The following is a 15,762-nucleotide window of genomic DNA, read 5'->3' as shown; positions in this document are numbered from 1 at the left end:
CATGGAGGATTGTTAATGCGATAGTTGTATTCATCACACATGTCAGGAAGCTCCATGGAAACTCAAAATATTATATTCAAATACACGTATCAGAATACTAAATGATTATCTAAAACACGAATACTAGTCTCATCTTAAATAAAAAAGGTTGTGCCAGATAAACATACTTCACTTATTAAACGAAGACTTTGTTTAGTCTCAAAGGTTACTTGCAAGGCATAAGAAAAAAAATGCAAAGTAGCTTCTCGCACCTCTCTTATATATCCTCTACGAACTTAAATTTCATCATTATTCCTTTTTCCATCCGAAAATCATTTCCCAAGGACAAAGAAAAACATAGAGAATTAGAAAAGCAAAAAGTTTTGAAGATATGGAGATCAAAGTTGTTGAAGATCATCAACTAAGTACTAAAGAAGATATCGAAACGCCACTTCTAGAAGAAAACAAAGACTTTCCCGATGTAGAAAGAACAACATGGATACAAAAGGCAATAGGACAAACATTTCAAACCACAGCCCATTTAGCTAATCTCTTACCAACAGGAACAGTTCTCGCGTTTCAGCTCTTATCTCCAATTTTTTCAAACGGTGGTCAATGCGATTTAGCTTGCAAGATCATGACATCAAGCCTAGTGGCGATATGTGGATTCTCTTGCTTCATACTTAGCTTCACAGATTCTTACAAAGACAAAAACGGTACAATTTGCTACGGATTTGCAACAATCCATGGGTTTTGGATCATTGATGGATCCGCAACGCTTCCTCAAGAGTTAGCTAAAAACTATAAACTAAGGTTTATAGATTTTGCTCATGCATTCATGTCGTTATTGGTGTTTGGTGCAGTGGTTGTATTCGATCGGAATACGGTGAATTGTTTTTATCCGGCACCGTCAGCGGAAGAGTTGGAGGTTCTCACGGCGTTGCCGGTAGGCGTTGGGGTGTTTTGTAGTATGTTGTTTGCAACATTTCCTACAACACGCAATGGTATTGGTTTTCCAGTTCCTGGTAATAAATGATAACAGCAACGTGTTTATTTATTTGTAATTTGTTTGATTCTTTCTTTAATGATCTCTTTACATTACAAGGACGCTTCTAAGTTCTAACAGAGATGTACTCAAGCTATTTAGAAATAATTTATGCTACAAATAACATTTATTGATTTTGAATATGCATAACTGAACAAAATAAAATAAAAAAGAGGTAATTTAGATTACCTCATTTGGGGCCTCAACAATGGTTGAGACAAGGTCACCAGAAAGTTCTGGGAATAAATCTTTCCATACGAGAAAGAAGAAGCCGCACAGAGTTAACTCCGGCGCAGAATCACCAGATCATACTGAGAAGGATCACGAGACTTGTTGCTCGGAACTTGGTACCAATATGGTATCGAACCCTGGTGGGAGTTGTTACTCAAGTGAGCCTCTACCACTTTGAACGGGCTCGAATTGGTGTCATTAGTTGTATTTTAAGTTTACTTATACCTTACCTTATATTCAATCGATAATTGCTTTTCTCGGTTTAGAATGGTTCGCTTATTATTTTGCTTTAACCTGAAAATTTTTGAGGTAAAAAATGTCATATAAATTTTTCTTTATTTCACAAAAAATATATTAAACAAACACATCGCGAGTTATATAATTGATTTTCTTATCCGCATAATGTTGATTCCTAAATCCGATAACAGGGACCTTAGAACGTTTCTAATCAAGTAATCTAAGAGATTTAGGTGCCAAAGATTTCGTTAATATGAAGTGTAAGCTAAAACCGAAAGGAGATACAAAGGATAATGAACTCGTCGTTGTAAAGACTAACTCGTCGTTAAAGCTATTTCTCTCTCCATCTCTCTCTCTTTTTCTGTGTGTTTTTTTTCACCTGGCTTCCTCTTCTTTTATAGGCGCTTCCTTGCGTGGAAACTGCTCGACTTCCTCATTACTGTCTGACTTGGAACAGTGATCAGCGGAGCAGTTGATACCTACGTTCAGCGCCATCGTCGGGAATGTGGCTCTTCTCCTTTCTGACACTCGATTGCGTGTATCAGATTGTCTTGAAGGTTTGGTAGGTCGGCTATCGTGACGCGACCGGGTTTGTAATGGGCCACATTTCTTTTCTGGGTTTCTTAGAGCTGTGGGCCGAGTCGACTCCTGGACCATGATAGTAATCGGGGCCGTATTCAACACATAAAATAAATCTTTTGCAAATTTTAATTTAGTTTCTTAAATTTTATCTTTAAAGATATGTTTGCTTCTTTTAGGGATCAAATGATAAATTTGTTTGAAGTTGAAAAAAATATTTTATTCTTTCTATAGAAATTGAATGAAAAGAAAATAATTATAGAAGTGTAAAAAGATTATATTAACTGTAGCCAAACTTTAATTGAAAATATGGTAAGTATCACGTAATTTTAGTTATTAATTCATTCCAATATCAAACTATTGTAGAAATTCTATACACAAATATCCGATGAATTAATAAATACGGTAAACTAATAAATTTTATTGGTTTTTTATAAAAAGTTTTTTTATTAAATATTTTTGTTTTTAAAGGTGCATAAAAGAAAAACATAAAACCAAATAGAAAATTACAGAAGGCCCAAAATAATTAAAAAGCAGATAAATTACAAATGCCCAAAATAATTACAAAAACATAAAAAAGAAAGAAAATGCATCGGTTCTGAAATGAACGGAGGATATGACATAAACCAATAAATAATCAAATAATATTTTTAAAGAGAGTCTATGTAAATATATCGACCTATTAAATTATAAGTTAATAATTTATAGACACTATAAATTAATAATTTATAGACATGTTGTAAGTATAAACAAAACATTGTGTTGTTTGTTTTGTATTCACAATGAATTATATCTCTATTTTTTGTAACACTTCAAAGTATTCTTATATACAGTATATTAAATAATAAAATAATATAAAATTTATTTTACAAAGTTTAATTAATATACACTCTAAAATGAACTATTTTCTTATTTAAAAAATCTAAAAATATATATATCTAAAATGATTTTTGTAAACAAATAAAATATCAGTATTACTAATTTATAGAGTTCTTATTTATTAGAGTCAAATAAGATCGAATTCTTTGTGATCCTATGGAAACAAGAAGCAAGACAGTCAAAAATATTAAAAATAGTATTTTATAAATTTCTAATATCATGAGTAATTGAGTATAACATTGAAAGTATAAACCATAAGTCTAGTAGTCTCACTACAAGAAAACAGCGGTATTTTGACGGACATTCCGACGGAAAATGATATCCTCAGAATATCCCGAGGAATTTCCGAGGATATTCCGAGGAAACACAAAATTTGGGTTCTTCGGAATTTCCTCGGAATATACCGACGGAATTCCAAGGAAATATAAATCCGTCGGAATATTCTTATGGAATATCGAGGAAAAATGTGTTCCTCGGAAAAAACCGATGAATTCCGAGGATATATTATAGCCGTTGGGGTATTTTAATAATTCCGAGGAAATTCCGACGAACTAGCCGTGGGCGTCGGAATTCCGTCGGAATTTCCTCGGTCTGTCGGCAGGATTTCAACTATAAATACAAGCACCTCTCTTCCTCTTCATTCACTCCATATCTTCATCCTCCCTCCTACTTTCTTTACACACGAATTTGATTCATAAAAAACATGTCTTCTTCAAATTATTTTCGTTCTTGGATCGATCGACCTCATTTGGATCCGAACACGAGATTGCTTACGGAAGAATACCAACGAGGTATAACCGAATTCATGGGGTTAGTTCACCGACAACCGGAAGCAAAAACAAGTATGTTAAAATGTCCTTGCTCTAATTGTAAAAATAGAAAGGTTATTAAAGAGTGGGATGTTTGGACTCATCTATATTTGAGTGGGTTTACACGAAGTTACAAAATTTGGTATCATCATGGGGAAACTGATTATGAACATGGTAGTACTAGCGAACCTCAGCCAGCGGTTAGATTAGAAGAACCAATTAGAACGGATGTAGATTATGGTGTAGGTACTGAGCAGATGGTAAATGATCATTTTAGAGGGGAAGATTTACCCAATGCACAAGCTAGGAGATTTTATGATATGTTGGATGCTGGAAAGCAACCATTGTACGAAGGTTGCAGAGATGGTCATTCAGCTTTATCATCTGCTACAAGATTGATGGGCATTAAAACAGATTATAATTTGGCTGAAGACTGTGTGGATGCGATTGCTGATTTTGTAAAAGGTATTCTACCCGAGGATAATGTAGCTCTTGGTTCATACTACGAGGTTCAGAAACTCGTAGCTGGTCTTGGTTTATCGTATCAGGTAATAGATGTATGCAGCGACAACTGCATGATTTATTGGAGGGCGGATGAACAGCGGGTTACATGCAAATTTTGTGGAACGCCTCGTTATAAAGATACGAGTGGAAGAGTTCCAGTGCCATATAAAAGGATGTGGTATTTACCTTTGACAGAAAGGTTGCAGAGGTTGTATCTGTCTGAACGCACAGCGCAACCAATGAGATGGCATGCGGAGCACTCAACAGATGGTGAGATCAGACATCCTTCAGATGCAAAAGCGTGGAAGCATTTCCAATCAAAGTATCCCGACTTTGCGTATGAGAGAAGAAATGTCTACCTTGGATTATGTACTGATGGTTTCAGCCCGTTTGGCAAGAGTGGAAGACAGTATTCTCTATGGCCAGTCATTCTTACACCATACAACCTACCCCCAAACTTGTGCTTGCGACGAGAGTTTTTGTTTCTCTCGATTCTCGTTCCCGGACCAGAGCATCCTAAGAGATCACTTGATGTGTTTCTTCAGCCACTAATATATGAGTTGCAACAACTATGGGCTCAAGGTGCTGAAACATACGATGTTTCGTGTAAAGAAAACTTTCAAATGCGGGCAGTACTAATGTGGACAATAAGTGATTTTCCAGCATATGGTATGTTATCTGGATGGACAACGCATGGAAGGCTATCATGTCCATATTGTCAAGATAACACTGATGCTTTCCAACTAAAACACGGAAGGAAAACGTGTTGGTTTGACTGTCACAGGAGATTCCTACCACCTGATCATCCATATCGTAGGAGTAGGAATTTGTTTACGAAGAACAAGAGGGTGTTTGACAGTCCACCTCCTGAAATTTTTGGGAAAGAATTGAAGACACAACTAAGAGATTTTGGTGCAGAAAGGACGCCAGACGTCGGTGGACATGAGCGTTTTCCGGTAGATGCTGTTGGAGACCTACATAACTGGCACAAAAAAGTATTTTCTGGGATCTGCCATACTGGGAGGATCATCTGCTAAGGCATAATTTAGATGTCATGCATATTGAGAAGAACTTTTTTGACAATCTCATGAACACGATCCTTAATGTTCAAGGTAAAACAAAGGATAATTTGAAGTCAAGACTGGATTTAGTCGATATATGTGCTCGTTCAGAACTTCATGTTGATGAGAATGGTAGGGCTCCTTTTCCCATATACCGACTTGATGCAGAGGGAAAAGATGCGTTCTTTGATTGGATTTCAAACGATGTGGAATTTCCAGACGGTTACGCATCTAATTTGCGTAACTGTATCGACAGAAAGGAAGGAAAGTTTACTGGCTTGAAAAGCCACGATTGCCATGTAATGATGCAGCGCCTCCTTCCGTTTGCCTTCAAGGAACTATTACCACGAAATGTTCATGAAGCAATTGCAGGGATAAGTGGTTTCTTCCGCGATTTATGCACGAGATCAGTGACTCTTGAAGGTATTGAAAATTTGAAGACTAACATAGCCGTGATTCAGTGCAACCTTGAGAAGATATTTCCTCCCTCATTTTTTGATGTTATGGAGCATCTTGTTATTCACCTGGCAAGAGAATTGGAACTTGGTGGTCCTGTGCAGTATAGATGGATGTATCTGTATGAGCGGTATATGTTCCATTTGAAGAAGATGGTGAAAAATTTAAGTAGGGTGGAAGGTTCTATAGTCGCACAGATGATCAATGAAGAAACTTCAAACTTTGACGAGTACTACTTTCCAGCAGAAGTTCAGAAAAAAAACAGAAGACCTGCTCGGCATGATGATAGAGGCGAACGGGCAACATATCATGTTACGGTTCCAGACATTTTCACAGACGTTGGGCGACTTAGCGGAAAACCAATGGACCGTCGACTTACTGAGCAGGAGCGCAGTCATTTGCAAACATATTTGCTCACCAACTGCGAAGATGTTCTTCAATATGAGAGGTAAATAAATTAGCTTACAAATTTTTATTTTAACAAGTTGAAATTTAAATCTTAATTAATTACATTATTGTCATCATATGTACAGGATTTTCATGGCAGAAAAGCGGTTCAAATATAGATACGCTACAGAGGACGAACTAGAAGAAATGAAGCAGAGAGAATTTGCTAGATGGATGTTTATTTATGTGAGTGCTTTAAACAAATTAAAATATCATTTATCACATATTTACAATAATTCACATTTATTGATATAACATATATATGTGCTATTAATAGGTGTCTGTTGGTTTGGCCAGAGGTGAAATATTTGACGATTGGATACGCGAGATGGTCGTTGGACCAAACTTTGTTGTGAAGTCATATCCGAGATTTTGTACTCGAGGATATGCATTCACAACTCAGAAGAGGAGACGTTCGAGTACGACTTATGATGCTGGCGTTTGTTCTGCATCAGGAGATGATGTATACTACGGACAGATACATGAGATTTTGGAAATCAAGTATCTGGGCATGGTTGGATTGCGCTGTACTGTTTTCTATTGTGATTGGCACGACAACATTCTAGATCGAGGTGTGAGAACAGATGCATTTGGTGTTACATCTGTAAATTCGAGGCGAAAGCTGCAATATTATGATCCTTTCATTCTTGCTTCTCAGGCCGATCAGGTAATTAAATTTTAATTATTCAGAATGATTCATCATCATGTGTATTAATTTATAATTTTACTAATAATTTTTTTAATGATACAGGTTTGTTATATCAAGTACCCTCGGGTAAGGAACAGAGATGATCCATGGGTTACTGTTACAAGACTCAACCCGAGAGGCCGAGTTCAGGGAAGTTCTGAGCTGGAAGACCCACTACAAACAAGCACATCCGGCAACTTAAGTGCAACAGAAGATTTAGCTGGAGTTGGCCTTGTAGTCGATTTAACCGACTTCGGAGAGGAAGCTGTCGTTCACGTAGAGGATGAACCAGTGATTGGAGAGTTTCACCAAGATCCAGATTCAGATTCATCTGGTGATGATGACTCGGAAACAGACTAGCATCGACTTTTTTTTTTTAATAGAAATACCGAGTAAATTCCGAGGGAAGATAGGTTTTCCTCGGAATAGACTAGTATTTTTTTTATTTTATATAAATACCGAGGAAATACCGACGGAAGTTAGGTTTCCCTCGGTATTTCCTCGGAATAGACCTTGTCGATTTAGGGATTTGATTATAGAGTCTATTTCTTCGGAATTTCCTCAGAATATTCCGACGGAATTCCGAGGAAGATAAGGGTTTCCTCGGAATTCCCTCGGTATATTCCGAGGAAATTCTGAGGAAGTAGGGTTTTAAACTGAAAACAACGTTTTGCGGTTTGAATAACACTTATATAACCCTTATTAAGTGTCGTAGACTGATTATGAAGTCAAAAATTTGTTCCTTACCCTATAATAAACACTTTTCCGATTGTATGAACTAAATCCTCACAACATAAGAGAAACACTTATACACTTTAATGAACGGTAAAAGGAATACTTACAATTCATTTTGAAATTTTGTTATATCATGGTTTATGATCATCTATACAAAGAAACCTCAATGGTATGCATTACAATTGTATAAGAAATGAAATACGGCAAAAAAATCGATGTTTTGAAACCCCAAACACTAGTTCCTCGGTATTTCCTCGGAATATTCTGAGGGAATTCCGACGGATATTTAAGTATCCGTCGGAATGTCCTCGGAATATTTTCATTTAACCGGGCAAATATTTCGCGAAAATTGAAATTGGAATTCCGAGGAAATTCCGATGGAAACTATCCGTCGGACCATAGGTTTTATAACCGCGAGCCGCTTCTTCTTCCCCATTTCTCTCTTCTTCCTCTGCGGCTCCTCTCCCTCCTCTCCGGCGATCTCCCCCTTCTCTCCGACGATATCTCCGGCGATCTCCCCCTTCTCTTACACAAATCATGTAAGGATCCTATCCCACTCTCTTAGGTTCTATTTGTTAGGTTTTTGTGTAGATTTGATAGATTTTTGTTAGGGTGATTGGTTAGGATTGTGATTTGGTTGTATAATAGGTTTAGAATTGTGATTTGGTTGAATAATTTGTTTTGTTGAATTGATTTAGAATTTTTTTATAAATTTTGTAATTTTTTTGTATTTATAAAATCGATTTTTGTATATAAATTCGATTTTTGTGTATAAATTCGATTTTTGTATTTTACAAAACAATTTTTGTATATAAATTCGATTTTTTGGAATTTACAAAACGTTTTTTGTATATAAATTCGATTGTTTGGATTTTACAAAACATTTTTAATGTCTATAAAACTTTTTTTGTGATTAAAAACTATTATTTGGGATTTTTTTTAAAAAAAATATATATATATATTTATATTATATAAATTTCTATATTTATTAAACATTTTTAATATTATTAAAACTATTTTTTTGTAATTATTAAACTATTTTTTATTTATTAAAACTATTTTTTGTTTATTAGAACTATTTTTATATATTTATTAAACATTTTTAATATCTATTAAACTTTTTTTGTGATTAAAAACTATTATTTGGGATTTTGTTTAAAAAAAAAAATTAATTTATATATTTCTATATTTATTAAATATTTTTTTTTTAATTTACGGGTCTCATGATTATCAGACCCGGCCTCGACAGCGTCGTGGTCGTGGTGGTACGGGGACCCAGTCTCAGGATTCCCCTTCGCCCCACAGCTCCTACCATACATCTCCCTCTGTTGCACCCGCTCCTGCTCCTCTCGCTGCAGCATCCGCTCCTGGTCCTCCGGGAGTGATGAGTGTTGCGGAGTTGGTTCGACAGCCCGGTCGTGACCATCTTCCCTATCTCACTCCGTATCCACATGGACGGGGTCAAACATGGTAATTAAACATAATTTTTTTTTTCATTAAAATTTGATTCATTATTAACCGTTTGTTCTTTTTATTAGGTTCAACTGATCCGGAAACGGGATCAGCGCATGGATCAACCGTATGATGTACTCGACCCTCGACAAGGGACATCCTACCTTCACTGACTTCCCTTCCGAGAAGCAGCATCTGTGGTTTCGTCAGTTTGCGGTAACTATTCTTTTTTTTACTTATATTTTTAATCTTTAATATAAATTTTCTACTAATTCTGTTTTTTTTTTCAGCAAGAATTCAACTGGAATTCCGATGAGACGCTCTTTATCTATCACCACTTCGTACATAAAGTTATGGACAACTATGGGAAGCAGATCCACGAGTGGAAGAAGAAGTGGGAGATCAACAAGGTTTTTTTTAATTTATTAAACAATTTTTTAATTCATTAAACTATTTTTTAATTTATTAAACTATTTTTTTTTATTAACAGGTCCCAAAGTCGATAAACCACATGGTCTGGGCGGAGTTGTGTGCGCATTGGGATAAGGAAGAGACGAAAGAAACTTCTTCCACCAACTCCACCAACCGCAGGAGCGACCGTAAAGGGAAGGGCATCTTCAGGCATAACTTGGGTGCTCAATCTATTGCCACTCTGGGGGATCGCATGGTAAGTTCAGCTGCTTTTTCTTCAATTATTTAAGTTTTGAAATTTTATTTTTTTTGCATTTTTTCTAATTTCTAATGTTTGTTTAATTTATGTTTTTTTCAAGGCGGAAGAAAATGAAGGCGAGCCGGTTGATGATATCGCCCTAATGAAGAGGGCGTATACCAACAAGAAGACCGGCCAGATTGATGACGGTCTTGTGAGGGAAGTGGTCACCCTGGTCCAAACTCAGGTGCAAGACGAAGTGTCTCAGCTTCAAACCGAGGATGACGCTTCGACAGCTTCGACCAACTTGTCCCGGTTTCGAATCAACGAAATCGTGGAATCCGTAAGTTCTTTTTTTTTAAAGTTCAATTCATTTATTTCTTGATTTAAATTTGGTTATTTTCTATTTCAGTCGGTTCCAAAGAAGAAGGGACGTTTGGTCGGTTTGGGTCGTCGCACCCGGTCGGTTCCTCCTTCTTCTGCACCACCGCCCTTTGTTGATCCAGAAGTCCTTACGGTTCAGTTGAAGGACAAGGATGATCGCATATCTTTGTTGAAGACCCAGATGGCGGCTCAACAGGCGGGCTATGAGGCACAGAGGAGGCTGAACCAGCAAATGATGGAGATGATGCAGAGGATGTACCCGAACGAGGTGTTCCCAGACGTGCCAGACCCGTAGTTTTTTTTTTTTCAAAAACTCGGAATGTTTTATTTTTATTTGTACAACTTTGAATATTATCTAATATGTTTTCAATTTTAATTTTAATTTTATATTTTCGAATTTAAATTTCAAAAATTTTATTTTTAAAAAAAAATTAATTTTTTTTTAAATTCCGAGGAAATGAACTCTCGGAATATACCGAGGGACATGTTCCTCGGAATATACCGAGGGACTCATTCCTCGGAATATTCCGAGGGAATCCTTCCTCGGAATTTTCCGAGGGCTCAGTTCCTCGGAAATTCCCGATGACTGTTTCGAGGAACGTTTCGTCGGAACTTCCGAGGATTGGACCATCGGAAAATCCATCGGTATATTCCGAGGAGATTTCCGACGAACTGGTAGTCCTCGGAGGTTCCTCGGAAATTTGTTTCCGAGGAATTCCGTCGGAAATTTCCGAGGAAAAAAAAATTTCCGAGGAGTTATTTCCAAGGACTTATTTCGTCGGTATGTCGTCGGAATAACGTTATTCCGACGATATACCGACGATTTTTTCCTTCAGTATGTCGCTGTTTTCTTGTAGTGTCTGCTTGTAGTAGAAGTTATGAATGGTGAATAGATTCCTCTTTTTGGATTTAATCTTGTTTATATAAGTTACTACTTACTAGTGGCATGATTTATGTTACATTCACTCATATCTGAGATATGCAAGATTCTTATTTATTTACAATTTTCTTTTTAACCCAAAAAAATGAGAAACCCTTGACACGTATACCGGAAGTCGGAGATCGGCTTCATTTTCTAGCTCGGCGGAATTACTATTGGGTAAATTTATGCCTAATACTATTAATTGAAGAGATAATTTGCTTAAAAACAATGGAAGTTGGCAAAATTAGGGCAATGTCAAAACGGTATAACTTGAGTGCGCATGAGATTGAAAGCTTATGTTTAAAGACGAAAGTACCCGTATTAAGCATTTAATGGACTTTCGGAAACTAGGTGACGTACAACTCTAGGCTGACGGAAGGGGTGATTGGTAGTTGCTGTAGGTGCTGTCCATAGCCCTATTTATTTTTACAGCACCAAATTCAAAGTAATCAAGCTTTAAATTTTTTTTTGAAACCACAGCTCTTGAAATAACTTACAGCTGTACAAGTGCTCTGCAGAGCCAAATATCCAAAGCAATTTTTTAGCGCTTTCCATAAAATTCTACAGCACTAAAATCTAAAGGCACAGCAAAAAGTCTATAGTTTTTTTTCTACAGCAAAAATTTTAAAGCTACAGTCTTTACCAATCGGACCCAAAGAGATTCATAGATGCGGAAAGATTATGCAAAGATTTGGTTTAGATTTTCTTAACTTACGGTAAACGAAGACGTCCAATACTTAGCTCAATCCGCAGCCACACATTCTCTGACTTTACATACTCTCAGAACATGCAGTTGTCCTTAACAGGCGCCGACGGGACCACTGTATATAATCCCACGAGCTCAAAGCCACCACCACTGCAGCAGTACCAACAAAACTCAGCCGGTGGCTTGAACATGAACATGCCCGTAACGGAAGTGAGCGTGCGAAGAAGAAAAGAGGTAAACCAAGGAAATACAGACTGGAAACCGGCAAAGCTTCACTGGGTTTTGTTCCTGGACCTTTCACCATTAGCCAACCTAGTGGAGACGGTGGTGGCTCCGGCGGAGGGGGAATCTCACCTATTGTTAAGAAGATGAGAGAACGACCTACGTGTTCCAACAAAAGGCAAAATCTTCAAATTTAAGTAAATATATATTTTTTTTGCTAAGAATGTTAATTTCATTTAAGATAAGAGATTTGGTCTACAAAGTAGGAAAAACCTTTTCAAAAGAGACTCTGGCAAAAAGAAAGGTAAAAAAACAGAGCAACTTTTTTCGATACAAAAGATCAGCACCCTAATCTATAGAGTGGTGAGAAGAGAAGGTGGATCATATGAGCCAACCAGCCATTAGGTTTGAAAAGCGCTTGCGCTTTCTCCAAGCGTTTATGGTGTTGATGGTATGCCTATTTATCTCCCTGAAAGTAGACAGAGGAGGTGTTAAGGCTTGGTTGTGTAACATGTTGTTTCTCTGCTTCCAGATGTTGTAAATCAGAGCTTGAGCCACAATCATACGGAGGCGTGACGGTGCCGCAGACGAGGAAGAAGATAGCCACAACACGAGTTCATTCTAGTTTGTGAAAGCCGGAACCGTGTCTCTGAATCTACGACGAGATTCCGACCATAGGACCTCAGCAAAGGGGCAAGAGAGCATCAAGTGGTCCCTTGTTTCCGGTTGAGAAGAGCAGATACAGCACACTGATGGGAGCTGCATTCCCCAAGCCGCAAGTCGAGAGCGGGTTGGGAGCCTATTCATATTTGTGACCCATATGTGGAAAGCATGCTTAGGCGTTGCACCGCTGGACCAGATGAACTTTGCAAACGGTTGGGGGGGGGGGGGGGGGGGGGGGCGCGATGTCTTAGAACTTCCCAAGTCTTTCCTGAGGAGAATGAGTGGTTGATGTCGCCATTAGTAGACCACCCAAACACGTCAGGTCCTCTGTCTATAGCTGGCAAAGGGAAGTTAGTGAGGAAAGCGTGGAGAGAGACCTCTTGATCCGATCTTGGATGTGGTAGTCTCCATATATGCGCAGTGCAAGCGTCCGCAACAGAAGCTTCTAAGCGGACTCTCAACCTCCGATTTCCATCCGTGCCAAAGACATTTATGAGAGGGCCTAAAGGGCTCCAGTTGTCGAACCAGAAGCTCATGCTACGTCCATCATGGACGTCACTTATTAGGAACCTAGCAATAGCTCGTGAAGTAGAAGGAGGCATCGCCAATTCCAGGAGAGATTTGGGTTTTCTCCTTGAGACCAGAAACTGTAGGATGTTGGGCAATTATGGTGTCTGTGCCAAGCCACCCACAATGAGTTACTTCCTGAAAACATAAGCCAAGCAAGCCGTAATAGCAGGGTTAGGTTCCATCTTCTGAAGTTCCTCAGGCCAAAACCTCCTTCTTGTTTTGGCAAACATACAATATTCCAAGCCACCTTTGCATAGAGATTCAATATGCTTTATACAACCTTTTGGCAGAAGAAAAGTAGAAGTCCAGAAGATGACAGTTCCCGTGATAACTGTCTTGATCAAGAGACACCGGCCAGCGAAAGAGAGGGATTTTGTTGCCCAGTGGTTGAATCTGCTGTTGAGCTTATCCAGCAGCGGTGAGTACTCCGCTATTTTCAGCTTTCTGTGCATAAGTGGGAGGCCCAGGTAACATATCGGGAGCGTACCATGTGAGAAACCGTAAGCAGTAAGCTGATGTGCTTCTACTTCGCTCAATCCCGCATGAAACAATTTATTTATGTTCATATTGAGTCCTGACCAACCAGCAAAATCATCGAGAGTTTCTGTAATACCATGGAGAGAGGAGCAACCACCATCAAAGAAGACCATGACATCGTCTACAAACATAAGATGAGATATGCCCAAGTCTTCGGTTTTTGGATGATATTTGATGTAGCCCGAACTGTATCTGGATCGTAAGAGGCCCGAGAAGACCTCCATTGCGAGCACAAATAAGTATGGGGAGAGGGGATCACCCTGCCGCAGCCCTTGAGTACTCCTGAAATGCCCACCCGTTTGTCCTTGAGTAAATATATATACATGTCTTTAATTGGAAACTTCTTCTTCCTCACATGATGGAATTGTAAAGTTCTGGTTGGTTGGATATACCATTTACTTAAGTTTAAGAAAGAATATATTTTGGGTGTAGTCCTCGGTTACAGAAAAAGTTAGTTGCTTAAGTTTAGTTTTTGATTGATAAACTTTCTTGTAACCGAAGAGGGATTGTTTTTACAAAACCGGTTATAAGAAAGGTTAGCATCGTTTGCTTTCCTATTTAGCTTGTTAAACTATTTCGTAACGATTGATGAAATATATTATCTTGTAATAAAATTAACTTATTATACAAGTTGTTGCCTATACCATTAAACTTTCATAAGACAATCATCCCCAAGCTTTTACAAGTGTGATTAAATTCAAACTTTAGTCATATATCGGACTTCATTACAGAAAATATGGAAACTTGTTGTAGCAATGAAACTTGTAATCGATGAGGGATAGTTTCTACAAAACCGGTTATAAGAAAGTTTAGCATGGTTTGCTTTCCCTTTTGGCTTGTTAAATATTTTACAAAAATATTCATATACTTATCAGATGTGAACTAACGCAAAGATCATAGTTAGTTGTTTTATATTTTGTTCAGTGACAGAGTGAACTAATCTTGTAACACAGGTTTGGAGATGAGCTTGAGAACGTCCAACTAATTCGTATTGGAGAGCTAATATGATATAGCAAAGAGATATGCTATGATAATATGATAATTGGTTCGTTACAATATAGCATGGGGATGTATATATTAAATCTTAGCGTGTGTATAGAGGAGTTTTAGCCGTTAATAAATGATTCAAATATTTTATTTTTGAAAATGATGGTTATTTGAATTATAGCTTAGCCCATATATTGTAAATCCAACGAAAGGTTTCAGTCTATCATTTTTATTAGTTGAAGTAGTAGACGGCTACAATAAATGATGGACACATATATTAAATATTAGATTGTGTAATACATATATAGCGGGTTACAAATGATTCAAAATATCATTCCTGAAAATGATGACACTTTGAATTTTAGTTAAGCCAGACATATAAAATAATGGACAGTATTTTATTTGCCAACTCGGGGAAATTTGACAGTGCTACATATGCACAAGATACATAACAAAAATCTAATAGTAAAATAGAGAATGGTAGCTGACACATAGGATTACTATTAAGAGTAAAAGGTTATGTTCAATAGTAGCAGTTTACGTTAAAACCAATATCTTACGATACATTTAGATAAGATGCAACAAAGTTTCCGAACACAGATCCAATATCTTACGATACATTTAGGCAATGATTATCGGCGTTTGTTATGTGAGTATCTTAGTTTAATTAGGATTAAAAATAAAAGAAAAAGGAATTACCTTAAGGAACGTCCGTTAATTAAGCGACACAAGAGACTGCTCTTCTTACAAGCTTCACCTTGATAGTCCTTTGGGATTTCTTTCAAGATCACATTCTAAACCAAAATCATTGCAAGCTTTTGGATTCAAGCTTCTTCCTCCACAATGACTCTCTCCCTCTGAATCTCTCCATCACCGGTATCTTTCCGTTACCCTCCGGCTTCGGCTTTCGGTTACAGCCTCCGGCGTAGGATTGCGTCCTGCGAAGCAGCGCTGCCGGATCCCGAGCTCAGGCGTCGCGGCGGTGAGGTGACGGAGGTTGACAAGGACACGTTCTGGCCA

At 37.7% G+C, this 15,762-nt stretch overlaps 2 protein-coding genes across 2 annotated transcripts; one reads left to right on the top strand and one right to left on the bottom strand.

Moving 5' to 3' along the window:
• The first annotated feature begins 268 nt into the window (after positions 1 to 268).
• LOC106359674 (protein DMP4-like) lies at positions 269 to 1,078 on the top strand. The gene has a single exon (XM_013799332.3). The coding sequence runs from the start codon at positions 371 to 373 to the stop codon at positions 1,013 to 1,015; it is 645 nt and encodes a 214-aa protein (XP_013654786.2). The 5' UTR covers positions 269 to 370; the 3' UTR covers positions 1,016 to 1,078.
• An 11,589-nt stretch (positions 1,079 to 12,667) lies between these two features.
• LOC125600459 lies at positions 12,668 to 13,250 on the bottom strand. The gene is made up of 2 exons (XM_048773166.1): positions 12,903 to 13,250; positions 12,668 to 12,784 (listed from the first exon to the last, which is right to left on the bottom strand). Exons 1-2 carry the CDS (start codon positions 13,248 to 13,250, stop codon positions 12,668 to 12,670), a joined length of 465 nt encoding a protein of 154 aa, XP_048629123.1.
• Between the last annotated feature and the right edge of the window lie 2,512 nt (positions 13,251 to 15,762).

This window comes from Brassica napus, unplaced genomic scaffold (genome assembly GCF_020379485.1).
Source record: "Brassica napus cultivar Da-Ae unplaced genomic scaffold, Da-Ae ScsIHWf_2276;HRSCAF=2934, whole genome shotgun sequence".
NCBI classification, from domain to species: domain Eukaryota; kingdom Viridiplantae; phylum Streptophyta; class Magnoliopsida; order Brassicales; family Brassicaceae; genus Brassica; species Brassica napus.
The sequence above is the reverse complement of the archived record's forward strand: the minus strand, read 5'-3'. Positions and strand labels throughout refer to the sequence as shown.

Coding starts and splice junctions, on each gene's coding strand:
- LOC125600459 (XM_048773166.1), bottom strand. CDS start 13,250: ATGCCTCCTTCTACTTCACGAGCTATTGCTAGGTTCCTAATAAGTGAC. Junction 12,785..12,902: donor CCTCAGGAAAGACTTGGGAA/GTTCTAAGACAT, acceptor AAATATGAATAG/GCTCCCAACCCGCTCTCGAC.
- LOC106359674 (XM_013799332.3), top strand. CDS start 371: ATGGAGATCAAAGTTGTTGAAGATCATCAACTAAGTACTAAAGAAGAT.